Below are 20,536 nucleotides of genomic sequence, written 5' to 3' on the forward strand. Positions count from 1 at the left end.
GGACCAGGTTCGTCGTGAGCTGAAACCACTGCGGTCAGTCTGATTTGGGTGTTATTTAATCTACACCGCACACCGCAAATGTTTCTATCCCGAACTCGCGCGTGCGACTCCGTGGTTGACTTGACGATGGCGAGGTTCTGATCCTCGCGATAGACCTACCACCTAGTATGATGTACTAGGCTATCGCTTTCATACCCGCATATCGAATGTATCGAATAAGTACTGTCAAGTCAACCTGACTCAAGCACGCTCGGCCCGACCCGTTTATCCATTCTTACTTAGAAACCGACCATGTTATAGACCTACTTAGCTGAGGCTAGTGGAGTACTGAGTACCTCCAATACACTTTCCAACCCCGAGGTTGTCCGTTGAAAGACAAATTGGGGAACAGGGGAAACAGATGCGAACTATAACATGATAATGTCCATATGAGCTCAGTCACGCACTTATTTGGTCTATGGATTCATTCCGCGTTCTCAAAGCAACGAGTAGCTATAACCCAGACAGACATACAAGCAGCCAGATGATCCTCCAAACCACGGGAAGGACCTCAAGCCGTTGTGGCCCGCAGGCACTTATTTAGCGCATGCAAGAGAAGGGCATAGGGCCGTCGTTCAAGAGAATTCGAAACCTTGGTCTTTCTGTCACTCGCCAACGGGAATCCTAGATACTACCGGTATGTAGCTAGACATTTGAGAAATGCGGTGTGACAGTGCCGCCTGCATCCGAGAATCACGCGCATGCAGCCCTTCAGCCAGCCATCTCGGGTCTTGTGGTGCGGATCAGGCCAGTTGCAGCCCGTTATCAGCGCTGTCTTCCATGCGGGATACCTACATTAGTGTCTCGAGGTGCCTACCGAGCTACCTAGGTGTCTGTATGGGAAGGAGACGCACCATCTTTGACTGCACGTGTGAGCCGTTGCGGCATCAAGCCTCTAACCTTAGTGACTGAAAGGAAGCAGTAGTTAAGCCTTGTAGCATTGGTATAAGCTACATTAGTTAGTTCGTGACCATCCATCGTCGGACTGGAGAGAAAGCGATTGGTCAACGGGATGGCCCGTTTGTACGTGACACGACCTGCGCGTTTCTAGTCAAGCCTGGCAGCGGGCGCCGGGGTTGTGTGACCGACGGTATCAGATATCGTCAATGACCCAGGACCTACCTACATTACCTACCTATCAGTGATCTGCTGACGTCGACATCTAGATATCCTGGATCTGTCCTGGACGTCCGGGTGGGTAGGGTGAAGCGAAACAGATTGGCGACTGACACCCCAAGAGCACTCTCTTAACCAAGATGGGAAATCCCAGACTACTCCTACATGGTGGCGTCCCGGACTTATCTATGTATGGCTTAATATCCTGTCTTACCGTTAGATACTTACTGCCAAGCACAAGCACAGGCACAGACACCAGCGGTAAACCACCTCTTCTGTGTCTGGGTATTCCCTTGACTCTGGTTCTCCCGTCGTGCCCAAATACCGCCAGGTTTCCATTAGAATCTTGAATGTTATTGTAGTATGCCAGCTTTTGTACGGGATGCTACCGAGAAATCCAGAGACGACGCTTCAAAGAGTACATACAGCCTACACACCCGGATAACATAACCATCCTATGTGCCCATCACTAGCCTCGAATGCAATATGCCGCAGGAAGAAGAGCAACGGCGCAGTGACTCGCTGGACGAGGCTTCAGAACTTGCGTCCTTACTACCAGACTCTCCGCAACACCGACGCCACGGAGACAGCCTCTCCATATCCTCAATAGCGTCTTCCATATCTAGCTTCGGCATATCTTCACCTCGCAACATCACCACGGCCAGAAATACCACTACCGTTCTCTACTTCATCACATTCACCGTCTCGTTCTCAGGCGGCTTCATCGAGCTGCCCTTCACGCGCCTGGTCGAGGACATCCTCTGCCACAAGTACTACGATGTGCAGAGCTTGGCCAAGCCCATCGACGAAAGTCTTTGCAAGGAGGACTCGATCCAAAAGGAGCTCGTGTACCTCCTGGCCGTGCAGTCCACTTTGTGGTCCATCGTCGCGTTTGCCGCCGCTTTCCCTTGGGGACTGGCGGCTGATAAGTTCGTGCTTGGCTCGCCCGATCTCGAGAGAGTAATTGACTGGCCACCTTCATGCTGACTTCCGATCAGACTTGGCAGAAAACCTGTCGTTGCGGTCGCCATAATGGGATTGCTAGTCGGGTGCTTGATGGAATTGGCAGTAGTGTATTGGAGTGATGTGTTCCCAATCACCGCGATTTGGGCTTCGTCCGCCGGCGTGCTCCTCGGCGGCGGTAATGGCGTGCTAATAGCCGTGGTATTAAGCATGGTCGCAGACGCGACAAGCGAGGAGGATAGGTTCGTTCACATTCATTTCTTCTCTTCGCCAACTCGATTTGAATTCTAGTCCATTAGCTAAAGACCACGATTCAACAGGGCCATTGCATTTCTACGCACACACGTCGCAAGTCTCTGCGGAAGTCTGTTGTCGCCGTCCTTCGCGGGACTAGTGATGGAAAAAGCCGGCCTCTGGGTTTCTCCCCCCGTTGGCATAGGCTTTTTCTCCCTCGGCGGGCTTGCGCTCTTCGTTCTCCCCGAGACTCGGCCGTCCAAGGACGTTTCACAAAGATTTGAGAGGCCCGACGTCCTTAGCTCTGAATCGACGATATCGCGCGTCTTTGGCCAGTTCGTAGATTCATTAAGTATTCTCAAGTCGCCGTCCCTTATCCTCCTCTTCTTGACTGCCCTGTGCTCGATGCCGGTCATGGACTCGACGCTGCAGTTCTTGAACCAGTTTGTTTCGAAACGCTACGAGATCAAGATTGCGCAGACTGGATATGTGCAGAGCACCTATGGTGTTGCTAGCATCGTCATGACCTTGATTATTTTACCTTGGATCTCAAAAGTGCTTATTCATCCCGCTACACCGGCTAGGTACAGGGCTAAGAACGAACACTATCGCGACCTATCTTTGGCGCGTTGGTCTTACGCGGTCTCCTTCTTGGGTGCCCTCACGCTTGGTGTGTCGCCAACACTGGGCGGCTTCATCTTCGGCCTTCTCTTGATGGCCATTGGATCCGGCTTTGCCAGTCTCTCGAAGAGTCTGATGAGTATATACGTAGATCCTGAGCACCGATCCCGGCTCTTCTGCCTCGTCAACATGGTTGAGGTCCTCGGCAGTATTTTCTCTCAACCTATGCTTGCCGGGCTCTTCTCTTTGGGACTGAGATGGCACGGGGTGTGGATTGGCCTCCCTTACCTCGGACTGGCGGCCCTGATCGCGGTTTCAGGCTCTTTGCTTCTGTTTGTCAGGATACCTCGGAATAGCAGTGCTGCGTCGGCTTCGAGACATACTGAGTATGCATGATTTAGGACTTTTACAGATACATAGATTAACGGAACGGCGCAACACCACCACACAATGAAATCGTGGGGTAGATAAGGTAGAATTCTTTCTTTCTTTCGGAGAATTGGGTACAATACTTTCTTCTCACCCGAGGAGCGGATTAGATAGGACAGCATTTCTGTATAGGGCTTCATGGGGACGGCGTGTCATAACAACGAATTATGTCGATCCCTAGAGTAGACACGTTTCTTTTGAATACACCACGACAAAGTAAAACCAGCTTGTGTCCCCTAACCCACTTTAACTAGCATGGGGAGAGTAAGCAATATGGAAGCGATACGTCAACCACTATCAAGCTGACTTTCGTGACCAGGCTGAGATCAGGCCAATACCAACACCAGCGTGCTCGACGTAATGAAGAAGTAGAACCTTCAGGAGGTTGATGTAAAGCGCTATAACCACTACCCGGTAATTCCTATATCTTTCCAACAGTTAATCATTCAGGAAAATCACAAACGCAGCTACAGTAGCCATCTGGAAAGACGCCATCCTATATACCTACATTACCTCACAATCATAATGGTATTCATAACCGTCAATGTCCAACTCCGAAGAATTCATATTCATCGTGACTTCGTTCCATTAATATAATTCCCAACTTACCCCGTTAGGCGCAAAGGACTGCATCATTTTGCAGTGCATCGAGCAAGACGCGCGCAGTCTCTTTATCGCCCGTTTCCTCGTCCCACGCGCGCTCGATCCAATCGGCTTCCCGTGCCTCGTCCTCGGCATCATACATCTCGTTATCAGCGGTGTTGTTGTCCCCGTTGTTCTTGTGATTCGATGTTGCATTGCTTCCATTGTTGTCTGCCCGCGGCGTGAATGCGGGAGCTAGCGCGTCGGTCGTTAAGGAGTAATCCATGTCGAGATTCGTGGATCCGCCGCTCTCGACGAACATATCTGTGTGGATGTGCATGGCCACATCTGTATCTAGGGCAGAGAAGAAGGGGGCATCTGGTATTTGAGCATTATGGCTCGTTATGCCACTATCGTTATTGGTGCTCTCTAAGGTCCCAGCTGCATTGTCAGGCGAATCTGGTGATGCGGGATCCTCGTCCGATGACACCGAATGCACACTCCCTGGCTGTATATGCGCTGCGGGATTCGGTAAGAACACGGCTGGTGCTGCCGCTGTACTTGTGAAAGTGTGTTGTGCTGGCGACGTTCTCGCGTGACTCTCCGCAAGAAGTGCTCGAATAGAACTAAATCCCTGGGCGAAGAGACCACGGAGCTTGGCTGGGAAGTCAGTCTCCTTGGCTAACCTACCCTTGCTCATACTAATGTCCATGGTCATGGAAAGACGTAGGTAGGAACCGGGGTTGGATGCCAACATATCCGTCCAACTAGATATCATGGGCTGCATGCTAGTCGCAGGATTCTCCGGTGGCGTCGCGAATGATGACGGACCATTTGCCTGGCTGCTAGGAGGATCTATTTGTGCCAGGTTCACAATATGCCGGATTGTCTCGCTAATGTAGTCTACACCATCGTATTGTGGCTGATAAGTTTTCATGGCCTCAATGAGGACATTTAATCTTTGCTGTTTAATCGCCGTTCGTCTCTTCTCATCTGGCGTCGCTCTGCTCTGTTTGTTCTGGGATAAGAGCTTCACATCTATAATATGAAGCACCAATGGCATTGCTGTGCATGCTATTCTATATAGATAGTCAGTATATCTTTGGCACTTGTTGTTCTCCAACAATCACTTACGCTGGAATAGGCAGCCATCGGGCGAGGCGGCGTTGGATTAAATCATTCAAACATTCTGTCACACCACAGGCGGCATCTTGTAGCTCATGTCGGCTTTCATGAACATTAGAGAATTCGCGGCCGTTGTTGTTTGGATTCGGTGAGGCGGAAGCCATAGTTGCCTGCAAAACTTCATGGTGACATAGTGCTGCTCGTGCAGAACTGGAATATAAAAGTAAGTAACCGGACGTAGAAGACCATCTTAAGAAGGACGAGTACCTACTGGTAGAACATGTACATCAGATTCGTATATAAAATGACTGAATCGTGTTGAAGATTTTGATTCCCTGCCATTTTGCTCTGGGAGCCGCCAGGCATTGGAAAGCGAAGAGACGCTGCCTTGTACCATCTCCTTAGTGCTGCTTTGGATTCTTTTACTCTTTCGGCGCCTTCAGCCCCATTATGTCTGCCCCAACCCGGGACATCATCGAGAGGAAAGACGAGAGTTAGTAAATCAGTTAGTACGGAGGAAAGCTCGCCAAGTTTGACAAATATTTCGATCAGGTGTTGCTTTGTTTCTGGGTTATACACTTTCGATGCCCCGACTTCATCCGCAAGATCTGAGCATGAAAACCGGCTGTTCGCAGTAACGTCAAAATGGGCCGGGGACACCTGAATGCTCCGACGCATTCCTAGGGCAAGCAAACGGTCACGGATAAGGCAGCACCACCATAGACGCTTTAGTGAATTCTGCTTCTTGTATTCTTTCGGTTCTGTCACAGGAGAAAACGTGGGCATGGCCGAGTATATGTGCGCTTCTGCACTTTTCGCATTCTGTATCGCAACACCAAGCCAAGCTGTGTTAGGTTTCTTTGGCGCGAGCGACCAGTTCGGGGCCCAGTACGTAAGCAGAAGGGCAGCTTGGGCGACGCAGACAAGGGATGATTCGGTATCGAAATCGAATAAGAGCTACTTTTGTCAGATCCAAGAAACCTTTTTTTGCATAGAATATGTACAAGTTTATAATACCTTTGTACGGCGATATAAAGTCGCTCTTGCAGTGCGTATGTCCGGGAAACCAAGAGCTTTAATGCTAGTTTTCGACACAAACTACAAAATTAGTCAGTTATTTCGAATGAGATGGAAAACATCGACCTACATTACAGCAGGAGAACATCATCGCTTGGAAGACAAGCAGTGACATCTTCTCACTCGACCCTCCGCTGCCTTGGTGGCAATAGAGATTCCAAAAGTCACCTTCATTGAGAAACGGCATCAGCGGATGAACATGCAAGAAATATTGCTGCATGAATTCGTCCAAAATCGCTCTTGTAGGTATTCTAAGACATCCTTGGGAGTCAAGGTAGTTCACGTCTTGTGGCATCACATTGTGAAGATTGCTAATAGATATGAACGGGTAGTATGAATATGTGATGTCCGCGCTGATAATGACTTGCTGTTGGCCGACCATAAAAGGGATCTCGGAGTTGTCTATCGAATCAAAACTCGGCATTGGCATTGATGGAGCGCCTGGGAAGTCAGCTAGGAGCAGATCGTGGGACGGTTGACGTCTACTTACTGTGGAACGGCGGCGCTGGGTTGAGCGGACGGTTAAACGAAGGTTGATGCCCGTTGAGCTCTATGGATGGTTGCTGGTCTTGTTGCATATCTTCCCCTGTGTTTACTCCAAAGCCGGGTACGCGCAATGTAGGTCCGTTCTCGGTAATGTGTATATCATTTGCAAGCTCCTCCTGTGGGGAAGCAGGCTCGACATTAACCCCTGAATTGGCAACACCATCAATCCGTCTTTCGTTTGTACAATCATCGACATGGTCCTGATGGCGAAAATCGAGCACACTGCCTTGGCGCTCCCCTTTTCGGCTAATGTGGAATTGTCAATCGCTAACGAATGTCATGTACAAGGGAGGGCTCAACTTACAACCTTGAGGCCCTACTTGTGACAATACAGGCTTCATCGTCAAGATAGCAATTCATACACGGCCTCCCCCTCTGGGAGACGTCACAGCGCACTTTGCGAGCACGACAAGAAAGACACGCCTTAGACGCTCTCTTTCGTGTCTTATGAGGATGTCGAGTGGCACGTGCCGCAGGTTCCACAGGTGCCACTGAAGCCATTATTATAGCAAAACATCAGGAAACAAAACACGATCGTAACCCTGCAAACTTTCAACGTTCCAGAAAGAAAGAAGTTTGGAGTTTGAGAAAATAGTTGAAGGTGAATATTGGAGAAGCGCGCATGACGTGTGGGGTATCTCCCACAACGGCCTTAGTCGCACTTGGACTCTGGGGTATGACGGGGTTTGACGGGGTTTGTATGGAGTCTAGACTAACAGTAATGTCCCACCTACACATATGTTACAGCACCAGCCAACAATTGGATTTTGCAGGTGAGACAGCCTATCGTCCAGCACCGATTCTCGGCCTATTGAGTGATCTCAAGGCCCAAATGCCAGGCATGAAATAGTTATACTTGCTCTAGAAGATGAGAAGAGGAGAAAAACCTCAACGGTAGTTACCAAGTAGTTTTGAATTACTATGAGATCGTCCTAGGATGGCGCATGGCCTTTTGAGGTCTGACAGGCCTCACCGGTAGTGCCGGACTTGAGACTTACTAAATACATATGAGAGGAGTCTTGGCTTGCATCTTGTATTGCGCTTTAAGGGGCACAGCACGGGTATAAGTAACCGCGATGATCCATCCATGTCTAATGCGAGATCGTAGAAGTATGTCTAGCGTCTATTTCGTGGAGCGAAAATCTATGCCACAATAGGTTGGTCGGACTTAGGGAGGTGTACGCGGCGAGACACCCAATTTCAAGAGTCGTAGGTTCAACCCAATATGGATGGCTACGTTACATTTCTGGCTCGATGAATTTTTGAGAATCTGAAGGCAACTCAGAGACATTACATAGAGGTGAATAGAGGTGAATAGTTACTTGAGAAGGAGAACTACAAAACTGAACGAGGGAAAAGCATCGAGTTGGGTTAGTCGTGCTTGAATGATCTCATCGGATGTCCCCCATCTTTGGAGTAGGTTGTGCCGATTGGACAATGGCCAAACCCTGTCTCCATACGTTCATTGCGTTAGACGGACAAGCGGCGATTTGCTGTTGCTATGTAAGCTCCCGGCTGGTCGGTTGTCAGGCTCGGTACTTATAGCCTAAAGCACTTGCAAGTTGCACGACAGCGCCTTACGCATATTCGCAATGAATAGCAAAGGAGGGCGAGCACAACTCTACTATCTGTACGCATGATAATATATTGAGTAGGCTAAGTAGTGATTCGGGTTTAATTCCTAATAGCGTTATTAGACACCGACTCTTGAGAAAGGTTTGAGTTGACAGGAGCAACAAACGAGCCCGAAGACGGGCCCGGAAACAAACACTTGGCGTTCTTCTAACTCTGCCATCTGCCTGCATTGGGCAAGCCGTGAACTCCGTGAACTCCGCGGCGATAACGGCCTCCTCAGTGATGCCTCGGCCTGGTAAAAACCCATTCCCCATTATGTTGTCGCATCAATTCAACCTCTGTGCTCCCGACGCGACGTTTGAGCCCCCCAGGCATATCCATTCCATCTTGAACTTGCTCGTGGATATCGCTCGAAACATGACAGAAGAGCATCTAGACCGCTCAAGTTATTTCATGTAGATACAGTGCTTATTCATTAGGGCACTATGATGAAGGTTCTAAAGCGTTTTAAGCGTAGTGTGCAGGAGAGAAAAACAGGGGTTAAAACGGCGGGTGGAGGGTGGAGGGAACAGTAGATTAAATTACTCACAGGAAGTGAATCCGTTTTCCAGGCACAGACCTGGTCGCGCGCCGTCAAATAGATGGTTTTCACGAAGTAGACGAAGGCGAGAAACATTAGAGAGATGGGATAAACTACCCAATACCAGTTTACTACAACGTGTGGAGCCATGATGTACGCCATCCCGTTGTAGTCGGAGTTCTTGTTGGGTTGTACGGTACCTGTGAGCTGAATATGTTGGGTCAAGCTATGGGCAAACCTCGATATCCAAACGGAGAGGTCGACTTTGGTAGCGGCCTCAATGGCTTGAATCCAGTCAGTGTCATGAACCACCACGTCTGTGGCTTGTGAAGTTCGGGCATTTCCTAGAGTTAACTTATCTATGAAAGCTCTCAGTGCCGAGAGAGCGCCCAAGGGTACTGAATAGCGCGCGTACTGCTGGGCGTTCATTTCCGGCGGAATATCAACAAAAAAATGTTCGTCGGTCTGAGCGTTGAGTTCTGACCTTGACCATTCTCTAGTTACGAATCGTGTTTGGACTCCATTTGTAACCGTCACATTGTAGCTCTTAAGGCAAAACCAAAGCCCACATTGGTAGGCTTGAACCACATTGTTCTGGGGAGAAGTTTCTGCCGATATGATATCAAACATGGAGATAACGGCTTCAGAGCTATTGTCAGGGAATGTCGCGGATCCGTTCGATGGTGCAACTCTGAAATGATAATTAAACGGATCATTTACTTGCGAATGGACAGAAGTACCCGAGGGCATTGAGTGGCTGCATCCTTTCTGCGGGTCGCACGATGTGGTGAAAAATGACTCGGTACAGCCACCGCAGACTGCTAGTGAAGGGAAAATCGGCCAAATACAGCTCGCAGTCTTGCAGGCTAAGGGTATCTCTGCCACAGCACCAGAACCCATGATCCCATCATGTATGGCTGCTTTTGTTGATAACATCAAGGTTGTTCCTAAAAAGGGTGAGCCGATCCAAACTCAAAGTCTTGCAAGGCGCAGCAGAGGAGCTTACCCCCACCGCGTGCAGAAACGATATTGGACCACTTGCCACAGGTTGAGTTAGTAATCGCCATCATGAACCAGCCTTACAGGTGTTCCTAAGTAGAGCATGGAAGGCTCGAAATAACTTACAGACTCAGACCTTACGGGCGGCGGTGTCGGATCACCGTGTGTAACGGGCAAATCGGTATATGTAACCATTTGAGAAGAAAAGGTTTCAAAGCCTTGGGTGAGAATTGCAATCAGGGCACCGATACATGCGAAATGACTATTTCAATTAGTGGGAAGGCAAAGGGGGAGCCAAGGACATCACAAACCGTGCTTTCATGCGCCAAAGAAGAAGAAGTGCTCCGGACAAACCGCGTGAGGCTTCGTCAAACATCTTGAAGTCCTCAAGTTTTGCTTCTGTTTTCCCCTTGCGGAATGTCGACACCCAGATCCATGCCCCTTGGCCAAAACAACTTTCCAGAATGCCCTTGAGCGCGAGACGATATACAGACATGATAGATATCAGTATTGTGCTGAATTGGATGTTTTTGCTCCAAGTTGGTTCAACATTGCCGTTGTACATGGCTAACAGGCCAACAAGTATTACAGCAGCAGTGAGGCACGCGAGACTATGAAAGAAACCTCTCGTTAGAACCTGATCTCCGTAATTACTGGCTCTTGGTGTCTGAATACTTGGTAGAGCATGTAGTTTGCATATAAAGATAGAAATCAGATGAAAGTGGAAAATTAATGATCACTATCACTTACCAGTATATGTACTCTGCCTGCCACTATGCGAGGGTTGAGACCAGAGTACGTCCAACCTCATCTACAGATGGCATACCATTGTCGTCCGGAAGACTCACTGTATCCGATGGAGGATCGCTGGTGATAGGCTCCCTGCCATTAACGCGCGGCCAGATAATCGTTGGACATTCCATGGTGGTGCTGGAGTCCCTGCCGTATTTGAAGAAATCTCACGTAATGCTATCAATCACTGAAGTTAGTCCAATGACCTAACTCAGATACTTGAATGAATCTGAATAGAGTAAAAAGATCCCGATATTCCTAAGGTGTAAGTAGTAAAAACAAAGAATAAAGGCCAGATATAAGCACAGCTTGAATTTGGTGTTGTGAGCCCAAAAGTAAACAATATACGCATCTACGGTACAGATCAAGCTTACCTTTTCAAAATCGAGACGGCCGCTATGTTGGTAACAACATCCGGCGAGGGTTGCGGTTGCAATTCCAGACAATGGTGATTGGGGGAAACCCCGTCCCTTGCGTGACTTTCCTATTCATCTGACGTGAAACACGTAGCTCGATGTACGTGATGCTTTATCATCTAGGTGTGAATACTATAGTTTGTAGATGATTAAAGACGAATGGTAGTATGGTATCAAATGGTGATGGTATTTTTCAACAAAGGGTGTAAGTATGTTGTCATAGGGCCCATGTAGACTGACCAGCCGTTGTCTCGAACCCCACGATTTGAACCCCTCACCACTTTCTCTATTTACCTACTAGGGACCTATATACGGAGAAACAACTTCGTACTCTTTTCCCCGCAACCGAGAACTACCTCGGTCTATCCGAACTGGATCCGCGTGATACGAGATGCAGCCAAAAGGGTTCGCGTTGTTCGGGGCCGTCCTTCTCGGCGTCTCCCGAGCCCGAGAGTGGCAGTTCCCGCAGGCGGCGGCGGCGGCGGCAGCACAGCAGCCTCTCGGCCGAGTGAGCGATGACAATGACGACGTAGACATATTGTACGGGAGCCAGTTCAACGGCTTGAATACGTATGCCAGAGTCCCATATGTCAACTGTTTATCCAATGAGGAGGTGGCAAATGGTGCCAAGTACGACATTGCCATTCTCGGTGCGCCCTTCGATACGGTTAGTATCTAACTACTTTGCCATGTATATGCAACCCTATGTCCCATAGAAAAGACCATGATGTAAAAAGGGAATTCTAAGAACTTATATAGGCCGTTACAGCCAGGCCGGGAGCTCGCTACGGTCCTCGTGGAATACGCACAAGCAGCCAGAGGAAGTACGCCGATTTCGCATGGAGTGTTTATACGGGTGCGTCTCAAATCTCAGCGATGCACTTGAATACTCGGTCGCGCAAGCACTCATGTCATGAACAAACTGATTAAGTACTATAACTATGAAATAGCCCCCAACTGATAGACAAGACGTACAGGCAAGAATGCGCTCAAATCCTGGGCCACCGTCGTTGACTGCGGCGATGTGCCTCTGACGGTTCTCGACAATAATTACGCGCTCGCCCAGCTAACCAAGGGGCACAAGGTACGCAACAACATTTGCGCCGCGAGAGCATTATGAGTATTCGCAGTGATAACTGGATTTCATGCTCATCTGATTTTATCATAGGTCGTATCGGGGAGGAAAGCTGCCAACCAGAGCATCTCCTCGACACCGAGAATAATCATGCTCGGCGGAGACCACACGACGACACTTCCGGCACTGAGGTCGGTGCACAAGCACTGGGGACAAGCGTCTGTCATACATTTCGATAGTCATTTAGGTTAGTCATAAATTCAGTCCTTTGCCTGGCGTTTCCATCGAAACATGTCGTACGCTGACGGAAAAGCTAGATACCTGGGAACCGTCAGTAATCGGTACGTCCTAAAATTTCGATGTGCGTTATCATGATACTGACTGTTGCTCAGGCGGTGGTTTATCAGATTATGCGTAAGACATCCAGAATTACCGTCAAGACCATAAGCTCACCCACCCAACCCCTTATAGCGGTCTCAACCACGGCACATTCCTCCATATCGCCCACGAAGAGGTATACATACCACTATCTTCTTTCCCATGTTATACAATCTGCATCTCATTTAAAAAAAAAAAAAGCAATATTTATTTACCTCTTTCTTCCTCGCAGGGCTTAATCCGCAAAACCTCCATCCACGCCGGCATTCGCGCCCCGATAGCACGGCCAAAAGAGGACATACAAAACGACGAGCATTGCGGCTTCGCACGCATAACAGCCCGAGACCTCGATCGAATCGGCACAGCGGGGATAATAACGCGGATCCGCGAGCGCGTGACGGGGCCGGTGTACATCAGCGTTGACATCGACGTATTGGATCCCGCATTTGCACCTGGTACTCGCCCCTCTTTTCCTTTTCCCATAATGGACTCATAGCACCATGGTCATGGGATAGGACTGCTTACTAACCTACTTGTTGTGTGCCAGCAACGGGAACCCCTGAGCCCGGCGGCTGGTCAACGCGGGAGCTGCTCTCGATCCTCGACGGTCTAGCCGGTCTTGAAGTCGTCGGCGCGGACGTGGTCGAGGTGGCACCCGTGTACGACACTCGCGGCGAGACGACGTCGCTAGCAGCAGCCGAAGTAGTGTGGTCGTTGCTCGAGCTTATGGTCGAGACTCCCGTCAAGTCCCTAGCCGACCAAGCGAAGTACCCTCGTAGTAAAGATATAACAAGCACGTAATAGTTCGTCCCCACCGGAAGTACGATGGTGCATACGGACAATGTAAAACGTGTAAAGTTCTAGGTAATATGCAAGGTTGAGATTGTATTGATTGGATATCCGCCACTATACTTAACGCCTTGTATGGTAGCGATATAATAGCGTCTATGAGCTGATAGCTACCTCTACTACCTTGAAAAGCGCGAAGGCAGAAAAATGCCACAATGCCACAGACAAAGGAGAAATAACCCTCTTCCTCCGCTATAATGCCCATCTTCCGTACACCGTATTACAACCGTAGACAATGACCCGAAACTATGTAGATGACAAGGGAGCGGGCGGGAACATGCTCGTCTCATATTTCAGATTCAGAGCATTGGCTATGTACAGAAACGCCGTACGCGCATGCTAGGTGCTCCTCTGGGTACACATTGACAATCAGGGTAGTACATTAGACACGGTCTAGCTTTCGGCGTTCGTTTCGTGTCCGTCTCATAAGCTTCTTATACTTCTTCTTCTTCATCTTGAGCTTTCGTTGACGCTTGACGCTAATAGCAAGCATGCGGCGGCGTTGCCTGATTTCGCGCGATGCCATGCGGGCGAGAAACGAGTTTCGGTTAGAGATACCAGACCTGGTTTCACCGGCATCATCCTTGATCAGCTGCGCGCTGTGCGCCTGGATCCGGGAGTTCCCATTCTCGTCGATCGTTTCCTCAAGCGTGACAATAGCCTTATAAATACGAGTCTGGGGTTGTTGCTGTATTGATGCTTCTTCCGATTGTGCCAACTCCACATTTGCAGACTGAACAGAAGGATCCAAATCGGTGCTTGAGAGCGGCTGGGGTATCGGAGGTGGGTTGAAGGGTAGAAAGTTTCCGGACATGTGGTCTAGCTGCACCTGTACGCTGGTTTCGGTACCATCCGCATGCTGCACGGTAACTGACTGCACGTTCTCGCCATTTGTGTTCTGGGTAGTCGAGGCGTCGGTCCTATGTTGATTCGTGATATTCAGCGCTTGCATAGGCTGTTCGAGCTGATCAACAGATCGGGCCAGTGTGGACATGACTTTGTTGTACGTAGCAGCTTTCGTGGGTTGGGCGAAGATCCGCGCAAAGGTGTCGTCTGTTATGGCCTTAGGAAAGACATGTGTGACGGAGATGGGTCGATGAAGTGAGAAAAAGGTGGCCAGGGCAAGAGCTAAGTAGCGCATGATCAGTATCTTAAAAAGTTGAGGCATCTACAGTTTTGATATAGGAGTTACATACCCTCTTGTGGTATATTCTGAGTGCTGGGAACGCTTGGAAGCTTTCGTTGTGTGCTCGACGCCTTAGCCTTCCGTTTTTTCTTTTCGCCGCTTTGCTTCGTCGACTGCGTTGCGCTTGCTGTTACTTGGCCGGCGCCATACCCTTTTGGCGAGTCTTTCGGACTGGATGGCTTCGACGACGAATATCGCCGCCTCTGGTTACATGTGGGGCTGCTGGTGAGGGTGAGACCAGCTGTCGCTCGCGTCGCTGTGGGCGCGAAAGATGCCAAAAGAGGAGGATGGGGTGCGGCGGCGGCGATTCGCCGCACCGTTGAAGGAAGCATCATCCCTCAGAGTACGGCCACCGTAAAGGTAAAGATAAAGGCCGAGTAGATCGCGATGAGGATTTGAGGGCGTGATGAGAGTGGTAGCAGGCGTTGACGAGGATGGTCGTGGCCGATCGTAGGAGCTGAGGATGATTTGAACAGTGCCTTGGAAAAGCCATCCACCAGAGGACCACCTGATCCAATGCCTGGCGTGGAGGTTAGGATTTGCCTGAGACCGGCATATGACCGGCTAACCAATAGATAGCGGAGTAACGATCACCCAGGTCCCGTCCTCTGCCTGTCCCGGCTCCACTATCTGGGATCGCTTATTTGCATATTCTCCCTGTTTTCATAATGCTTCTTTGAGCCAGAGAGAGAGATGCACGCTTGAAACCTCTCTGGCCTGTGGTATCGACATACCTAAGCTAGGCATTCTCTTCAAAGCTCCGTAAATTGTACTATTGTCACTATTTCGGCTCAGAAAATTCACGTTAACATGATCAACTAGTGAGTGTCCTGAAATTGCCTATTCACGGAAATAAAAACTTCAATACTAGGTAGACTTCTAAGATCTACCGCAATCTAGCTTTACTACAATTCTGATGAATATTCACAACATAAGGGACATTTCAAGAGGTCGGGTTCAGAAGCGTGGACTAACTAATCATGGTTGGATATCCTGATCAATTGAGTATCAATTTGTGCACTGTTGATGCCTGAGCCAGAGAAAAGCCGTCATATTATTATAGGCTTACATCTCCCTTCCCTACCCTCACAGCGCGCTTTCCTGGCCTGGCATGCTTGCGCTTGATTGGGTAGGCTTTCCGATACTCTAGCTAGGTAACACCACGCTCTACGAGACAAAATCGCTCAAATATGATGCTGGTCATCCGTGCCGGGGTATGCTTTCACCCTCTCCAAGGTGTTTAGCTGCTTTGTGCAGTCTTGCTAACGCTCTTGCTGTCCCGATTGCTGCGTTTACGCGCATGGTATGAAAATGGCTTGCGGCCGTAGCCGGAGAGAAAATAAAAGGTGAGTGGAAAGGGAATAAAATAAAAATAAAAAGACAAATAAAAAGAATAGGGGAAAGGTGCCCAAGAAGAAACAGTAAAGCTACGCAATCATAATGGGAATCCTCGGCGATATTTATCACCAGACTCTATGAGCAATGCGTTGTTGGTGTCACCCGTCTCGAAAATCCCAGTTTTAGATGACCACCATCCTTACACCATGCCTACGGCCCCCACCAATGTTGCGCGAGTATAATGGCCTTTCCAGAAGTAGCCTCTTTCTTTTCTTTCAGCGACCCGGGGGTATGCCGGCCAGAATCATGGGCTATACACAGTTCACCATCTCTTGCGAAGAGATTTGAACTCCAGGATTGGTAGGTACGAGCCCGCCTCTTTTATGTGGTATTAAACAGTACATCTACACCAAGTTTCAGGGTGATCAGAGCCGAGAACGCCTTCCGCTATGATAACACATGTCTGCAATGGGTGAGTGTTTTGGAATTGTGCAGATAAAAGAAAAAGTCGGGAGCTATTGCTCAAAGAGTGACGTCGAGGACCAGGCTGACATCCTGGACATTAGGCCCAGCCAAGTCCTCGAGAACGGGTATTAGATCTAACAATTCGTTGTCGTGTGCATCCGAAAACCAACTGCTTATGGGCACAGCATGCTGAGGATGAAAGATATAGGATGTAGGTGAGTTATCGATGATGATTGTATCTTTGAGATCACGTCCAACTTGAGATAAGTCTTTGACGTAATTTCCCTGGTGGTTGTAGCAGCTTTCGCGGAATAACCTGTGGTGGACGACTTTATGAATATCGAGCTGGTCCAACAATGGATCGCCATACTAAATTGGCTTATTAGATATGGTAGTCATAAATGTGTGTCATATCACATACCTTAGATACAGACGCCGTGAAGACGACGACTTCATAAAGTTCACCCACACGCTTCATGAACTGGTCCACACCAGGTCGTTTAATTACGTAAACGTTGTGGTAGTTCCCTTCGATCTCAACGGGTATGGTGAAATCAGCTTGATTTAGTATCTGAAAATAATAAGTGTCTGGAATGCAAATTATGAGGGCAGGGAGCTTACTTTAAAAGAGCTGTGGACCAAGGTTTCATCAAGATCCAAAACGAGACATTTACGCCCTTTGAAGCGTGGCTCGATAGGAGGTAAAAGAAACTTTTGTTGGGGTTCCTCTGCCACCGCGAGCTTCTCATCTTCGACCACAGTTGGTTCTTCATCCGCTATTGGCGGGGGCGGAGGTGGTGGAACTGTCTTAGGATAGCTGTCCTCGGAAGCGGCCACGGGGAGTTTTACCCGGTGTGAATCAGCATCGGGCATTTCTGAGTCTCCATCCTCATCTTTGGAATCTACAATATCCTCCTCTTCCTCCTTTGATACCTCAACGTCGTGGCTATCGGATAGTTGAGGATTGACGGTAGTGCTTGGACCAGGTAGAGCTACGAGGGTCGTTTGTTTGGATTCAGTCTCCTGATCATTAACCCCGGACTGATCAGCTGTGGTTGATTGTGACGCGATATTAGGTTTTGTTTCCTGGGTGGATTGTCCGCTCTGAGCCTGAGGGTCCTTCTCCTTCTCGTAGATCTGTGATTTACTGCCAGTTGTTTGCTCTGACGGAGTTGCCGTTCGCCTACTAGATGTCAACGGTCGCTGAGGAATTTTGTCCAGCTTATGAGAAGCCAAAGGCTCTTCTCCGCCCTCAGGGGAGTTGGCATTATCCGGTACGCCACAGCAACCGAGGAGGGCAAGAAGACCGCCTTTCTTCCGTCTTTGGGGAACTCCAGCCGGGGAGTTGGGTTGTGAGGAGGCAGGGGTGTTTGTGGGATTAGTAGCAGCCGCTGACCGGTTGGTAGAGGCGCTACCGTTTCGACGCCGGCCCAACATGCTGTGCCTTGATTCTCTAGAATTTCGACTGTTGCTATGTCGGGATTCGCTCGCCGGAGGGCCTGTGAGACCAGCGGATGTTGACGAAGGTTCCAATTTCTGAGATGATGGGCGCGACGGGGGTTTTAGGTGATCACGGCTTTTTATCGAGCTGGAACTATCCTCGGTCTGAAGCATAGCCTTATCCTTAGATACACTTTGCTCTTTCTGATTGTTCTGGAGAACACCTCTAGACATTCTCCGCAAAACAAAAGATGGGAGCTTGACGAGCGCAAGATGTTAACACTCGGACTAGAAACTATACATTAGTTACCAGACCTTAAAGATATATTGGCTAACAAAAAAAATCATCGAGAGGCGACTACAGTAGGTAGCCTGAGACTTGCGGACGTGGTACTAGTGTTGAGAAGAAGTAGGAAATGCGCTATGATCCCCAACTCTCGGCGAAGAACGATGCGCAGATAGCATTGAAACATTGTTGAATCACAACTTAAGCTATGAACCATGAGAGCCTATTGGAGCAGCTCGACACAAGAGCGACAACAACGAAGCTCACTTGGCCAGGTTCGAGCCAAGGTAGGCAGATAAGTAGATGCACTCATACATACCTGAACTGCGAGCTACCCAACTGCCCAATGACGGATGGGGTCGAGGGCCGTGATGGCCACGTACAAAGGCTCGGCCGTGGCGGAAATGCGAGAAGCTTGGTCGATGCGACGGTGTCTCTGCGATCCGAGGAGACAGCGATAGTTGACGGGAGACGCGAAAGGAGGTCTTTGCCTGCAGCAAAAGGCTGGGGACGGGATGGGGAAGGAGGCGGCTCGAGGAGGTCAGGGAAAATGGCCGCTGGGTGCAGGCCGTTAGCGCCCCTACCTAATCTACTACTACCTGGGTACTTTGTTAAATGAAGTGCAAGTCCGCTGGGATCTGGGTATGATTGGGGGGGGGTCTTGGGGGGTATTAGGGGTAGAAGGGCCCGAAGGGGGTATAAATCAGTGCCTCGCAGGGTTAGACTGGCAGGATGCTAGGCTGTTTTGGGGGTAGTATGAGCGCCAGTGCTAGCTCCTTAGCTCCTACTGCTACAGTATGTAGCCCCAGAAGCCAGGAAAAAGGTACCGAGCGCTGATAGCAGCTGTTAACGTTGTCTGTGTATCTCCCTTAACAGTACTAACAAGATATACTTAGATCTCCGTTCTTCATTTTATTACTTGGCAGGTCTTTAATCTCCAGTCGCCAGCTAACAGGCCCCGGTCATCTCAACCTCTGCTCTGCTCTGCTCAACCAACCGTGCCCGGCACCTAACCTGACATGGTAATTAGTATTTCGGTTTATTCATCCGCACCAGCAACCACTTGATAATATCTCTGTTTCAACAGCTTACACCTACACGTATAGAGCCGGTAACAATGTCACTCAAACACTGGAGATAACCAGGTTCAGGTGATTCGGAGATGGTGTACTGTGCTATCACATCAACGTCGTTTATGTACTTTTTAAGATTGTCTCAACATGTTAGGACTACCTACATAGTAGGTATTTAGGTATCTGGGCTGATGAGGCTCCTCCTAACAGGTTAGCACTAGCACAGTAATTACGAAGTAGTGTAAGTAGTGTCTTCATTGCAGGGCCTTTTCAACAGATTATCGAAATCTATACATGATGATGCCTCCCCTAGCCCCTTGCCCACAGTCAATACCGATCGTTCTTATAAGCAAGGTCCAGATGGTGATATGACATCTACTATGTAACATGGTAACATACGGAGCTTTAAGATTATCTTTCAACGGCGAAACTACCAGCTATCACCACTGGCATTGTGCGATGCAGTGCCTATTCTGTATCTACCCATGTACTTTACTGTAGTACTACCTGCATATATACCTACCAGTAGTGCGGCATACCTGATCTCGAGCTGAAAGGGATTGAACAAGAATTGCCTGCTTACAGTAGGTTTGTGTACCTGGCCCCCAGTCTGTCCCCGGTGCAAGATCCATCTCGAAAATGTGAAGGAGTTGGCGAGTAAGATGTAGACCTTGCCGTTCTCCCTGGTCATTGGCCCAGGCAATCAAGGTAGGCGCTTAACATTGCAGGATGGTGACGGCGAGCTGTGGGACTGTCTGCGGGTGCAACCACTCAGATGCCGTCCTTCCGCCGCCCAGACGGAGCCTTGGAGTGGACGTGGAGTGGGATGCCTAGATGCATGAGAAGTTATCCTAGTCCTAACAGCAAGAGTAAAGTACTATATGTGTGTGTGCTGCATGAGACCAACTCGGCCAGCCTTGAGCCTGGACTGGACTGTACTGTACTTGTATGCTCGCCCAGAGCTCGTCCCAGTAGACCCCAGACTTCTACCATCATCTTCTCATGTGTATAGTACTATGTAGATTGGTGCATACACTACTACCTAGCTGTACCTAGCCTAGGTCCATACTATACACCGGTAGTCCACGAACATAGGTAGTCGTGATCGTTGTTGCGGTCAAGGTTATATTAGGTACCCAACGGCAATTCTGTCGGTGAAGGTTGTGGCATGACGGGCATGACAAGCATGACGGCTGGCCGCACCACGTTCTTCTAGAAGTATGCCATCCTCAGGCAAAGTACTATCTAAGAGCAAGTATCCTCGACACAAATGATACACGTGGCCATGTCAGTAGGTAGCCCGCCCACTACCTTACTTCTTCTTGCCTTAGAACATGAGCTGTACACACACA

The 20,536-nt window shown here is 49.2% G+C and overlaps 6 protein-coding genes across 6 annotated transcripts; 2 read left to right on the plus strand and 4 right to left on the minus strand.

Annotated features, from left to right (window-relative positions):
- Positions 1-1,641: 1,641 nt before the first annotated feature.
- Positions 1,642-3,369, plus strand: F5B22DRAFT_646119 (major facilitator superfamily domain-containing protein; the record flags this gene model as incomplete). The annotated part of the gene is made up of 3 exons (XM_047978689.1): positions 1,642-2,084; positions 2,154-2,360; positions 2,439-3,369. 3 exons carry the CDS (start codon positions 1,642-1,644, stop codon positions 3,367-3,369), a joined length of 1,581 nt encoding a protein of 526 aa, XP_047831233.1.
- Positions 3,370-3,644: 275 nt separating this feature from the next.
- Positions 3,645-7,336, minus strand: F5B22DRAFT_604986 (uncharacterized protein). Its single transcript, XM_047974820.1, has 8 exons — positions 7,037-7,336; positions 6,677-6,978; positions 6,257-6,627; positions 6,127-6,207; positions 5,381-6,066; positions 5,119-5,319; positions 3,723-5,063; positions 3,645-3,667 (listed from the first exon to the last, which is right to left on the minus strand). The coding sequence occupies exons 1-7, from the start codon at positions 7,231-7,233 to the stop codon at positions 4,016-4,018; spliced, it is 2,886 nt and encodes a 961-aa protein (XP_047831234.1). The 5' UTR covers positions 7,234-7,336; the 3' UTR covers positions 3,645-3,667; positions 3,723-4,015.
- A 1,247-nt stretch (positions 7,337-8,583) lies between these two features.
- F5B22DRAFT_636062 (uncharacterized protein) lies at positions 8,584-10,382 on the minus strand (the record flags this gene model as incomplete). Its single annotated transcript, XM_047977236.1, has 3 exons — positions 8,584-8,739; positions 8,960-9,765; positions 10,241-10,382. The coding sequence occupies 3 exons, from the start codon at positions 10,380-10,382 to the stop codon at positions 8,584-8,586; spliced, it is 1,104 nt and encodes a 367-aa protein (XP_047831235.1).
- Positions 10,383-11,485: 1,103 nt separating this feature from the next.
- Positions 11,486-13,563, plus strand: F5B22DRAFT_655165 (arginase; the record flags this gene model as incomplete). The annotated part of the gene is made up of 9 exons (XM_047979865.1): positions 11,486-11,761; positions 11,854-11,950; positions 12,072-12,178; positions 12,263-12,416; positions 12,487-12,510; positions 12,562-12,583; positions 12,641-12,683; positions 12,780-13,002; positions 13,095-13,563. The coding sequence occupies 9 exons, from the start codon at positions 11,486-11,488 to the stop codon at positions 13,346-13,348; spliced, it is 1,200 nt and encodes a 399-aa protein (XP_047831236.1). The 3' UTR covers positions 13,349-13,563.
- F5B22DRAFT_129368 (uncharacterized protein) lies at positions 13,405-15,263 on the minus strand. Its single transcript, XM_047968940.1, has 2 exons — positions 14,593-15,263; positions 13,405-14,524 (listed from the first exon to the last, which is right to left on the minus strand). Exons 1-2 carry the CDS (start codon positions 14,915-14,917, stop codon positions 13,779-13,781), a joined length of 1,071 nt encoding a protein of 356 aa, XP_047831237.1. The 5' UTR covers positions 14,918-15,263; the 3' UTR covers positions 13,405-13,778.
- A 1,179-nt stretch (positions 15,264-16,442) lies between these two features.
- F5B22DRAFT_646124 (HAD-like domain-containing protein) lies at positions 16,443-18,059 on the minus strand (the record flags this gene model as incomplete). Its single annotated transcript, XM_047978690.1, has 3 exons — positions 16,443-16,754; positions 16,807-16,956; positions 17,007-18,059. 3 exons carry the CDS (start codon positions 18,057-18,059, stop codon positions 16,443-16,445), a joined length of 1,515 nt encoding a protein of 504 aa, XP_047831238.1.
- Between the last annotated feature and the right edge of the window lie 2,477 nt (positions 18,060-20,536).

The sequence above is a fragment of the Xylaria bambusicola genome (genome assembly GCF_022495145.1).
Source record: "Xylaria bambusicola strain CBS 139988 unplaced genomic scaffold F5B22scaffold_18, whole genome shotgun sequence".
Taxonomy (NCBI): domain Eukaryota; kingdom Fungi; phylum Ascomycota; class Sordariomycetes; order Xylariales; family Xylariaceae; genus Xylaria; species Xylaria bambusicola.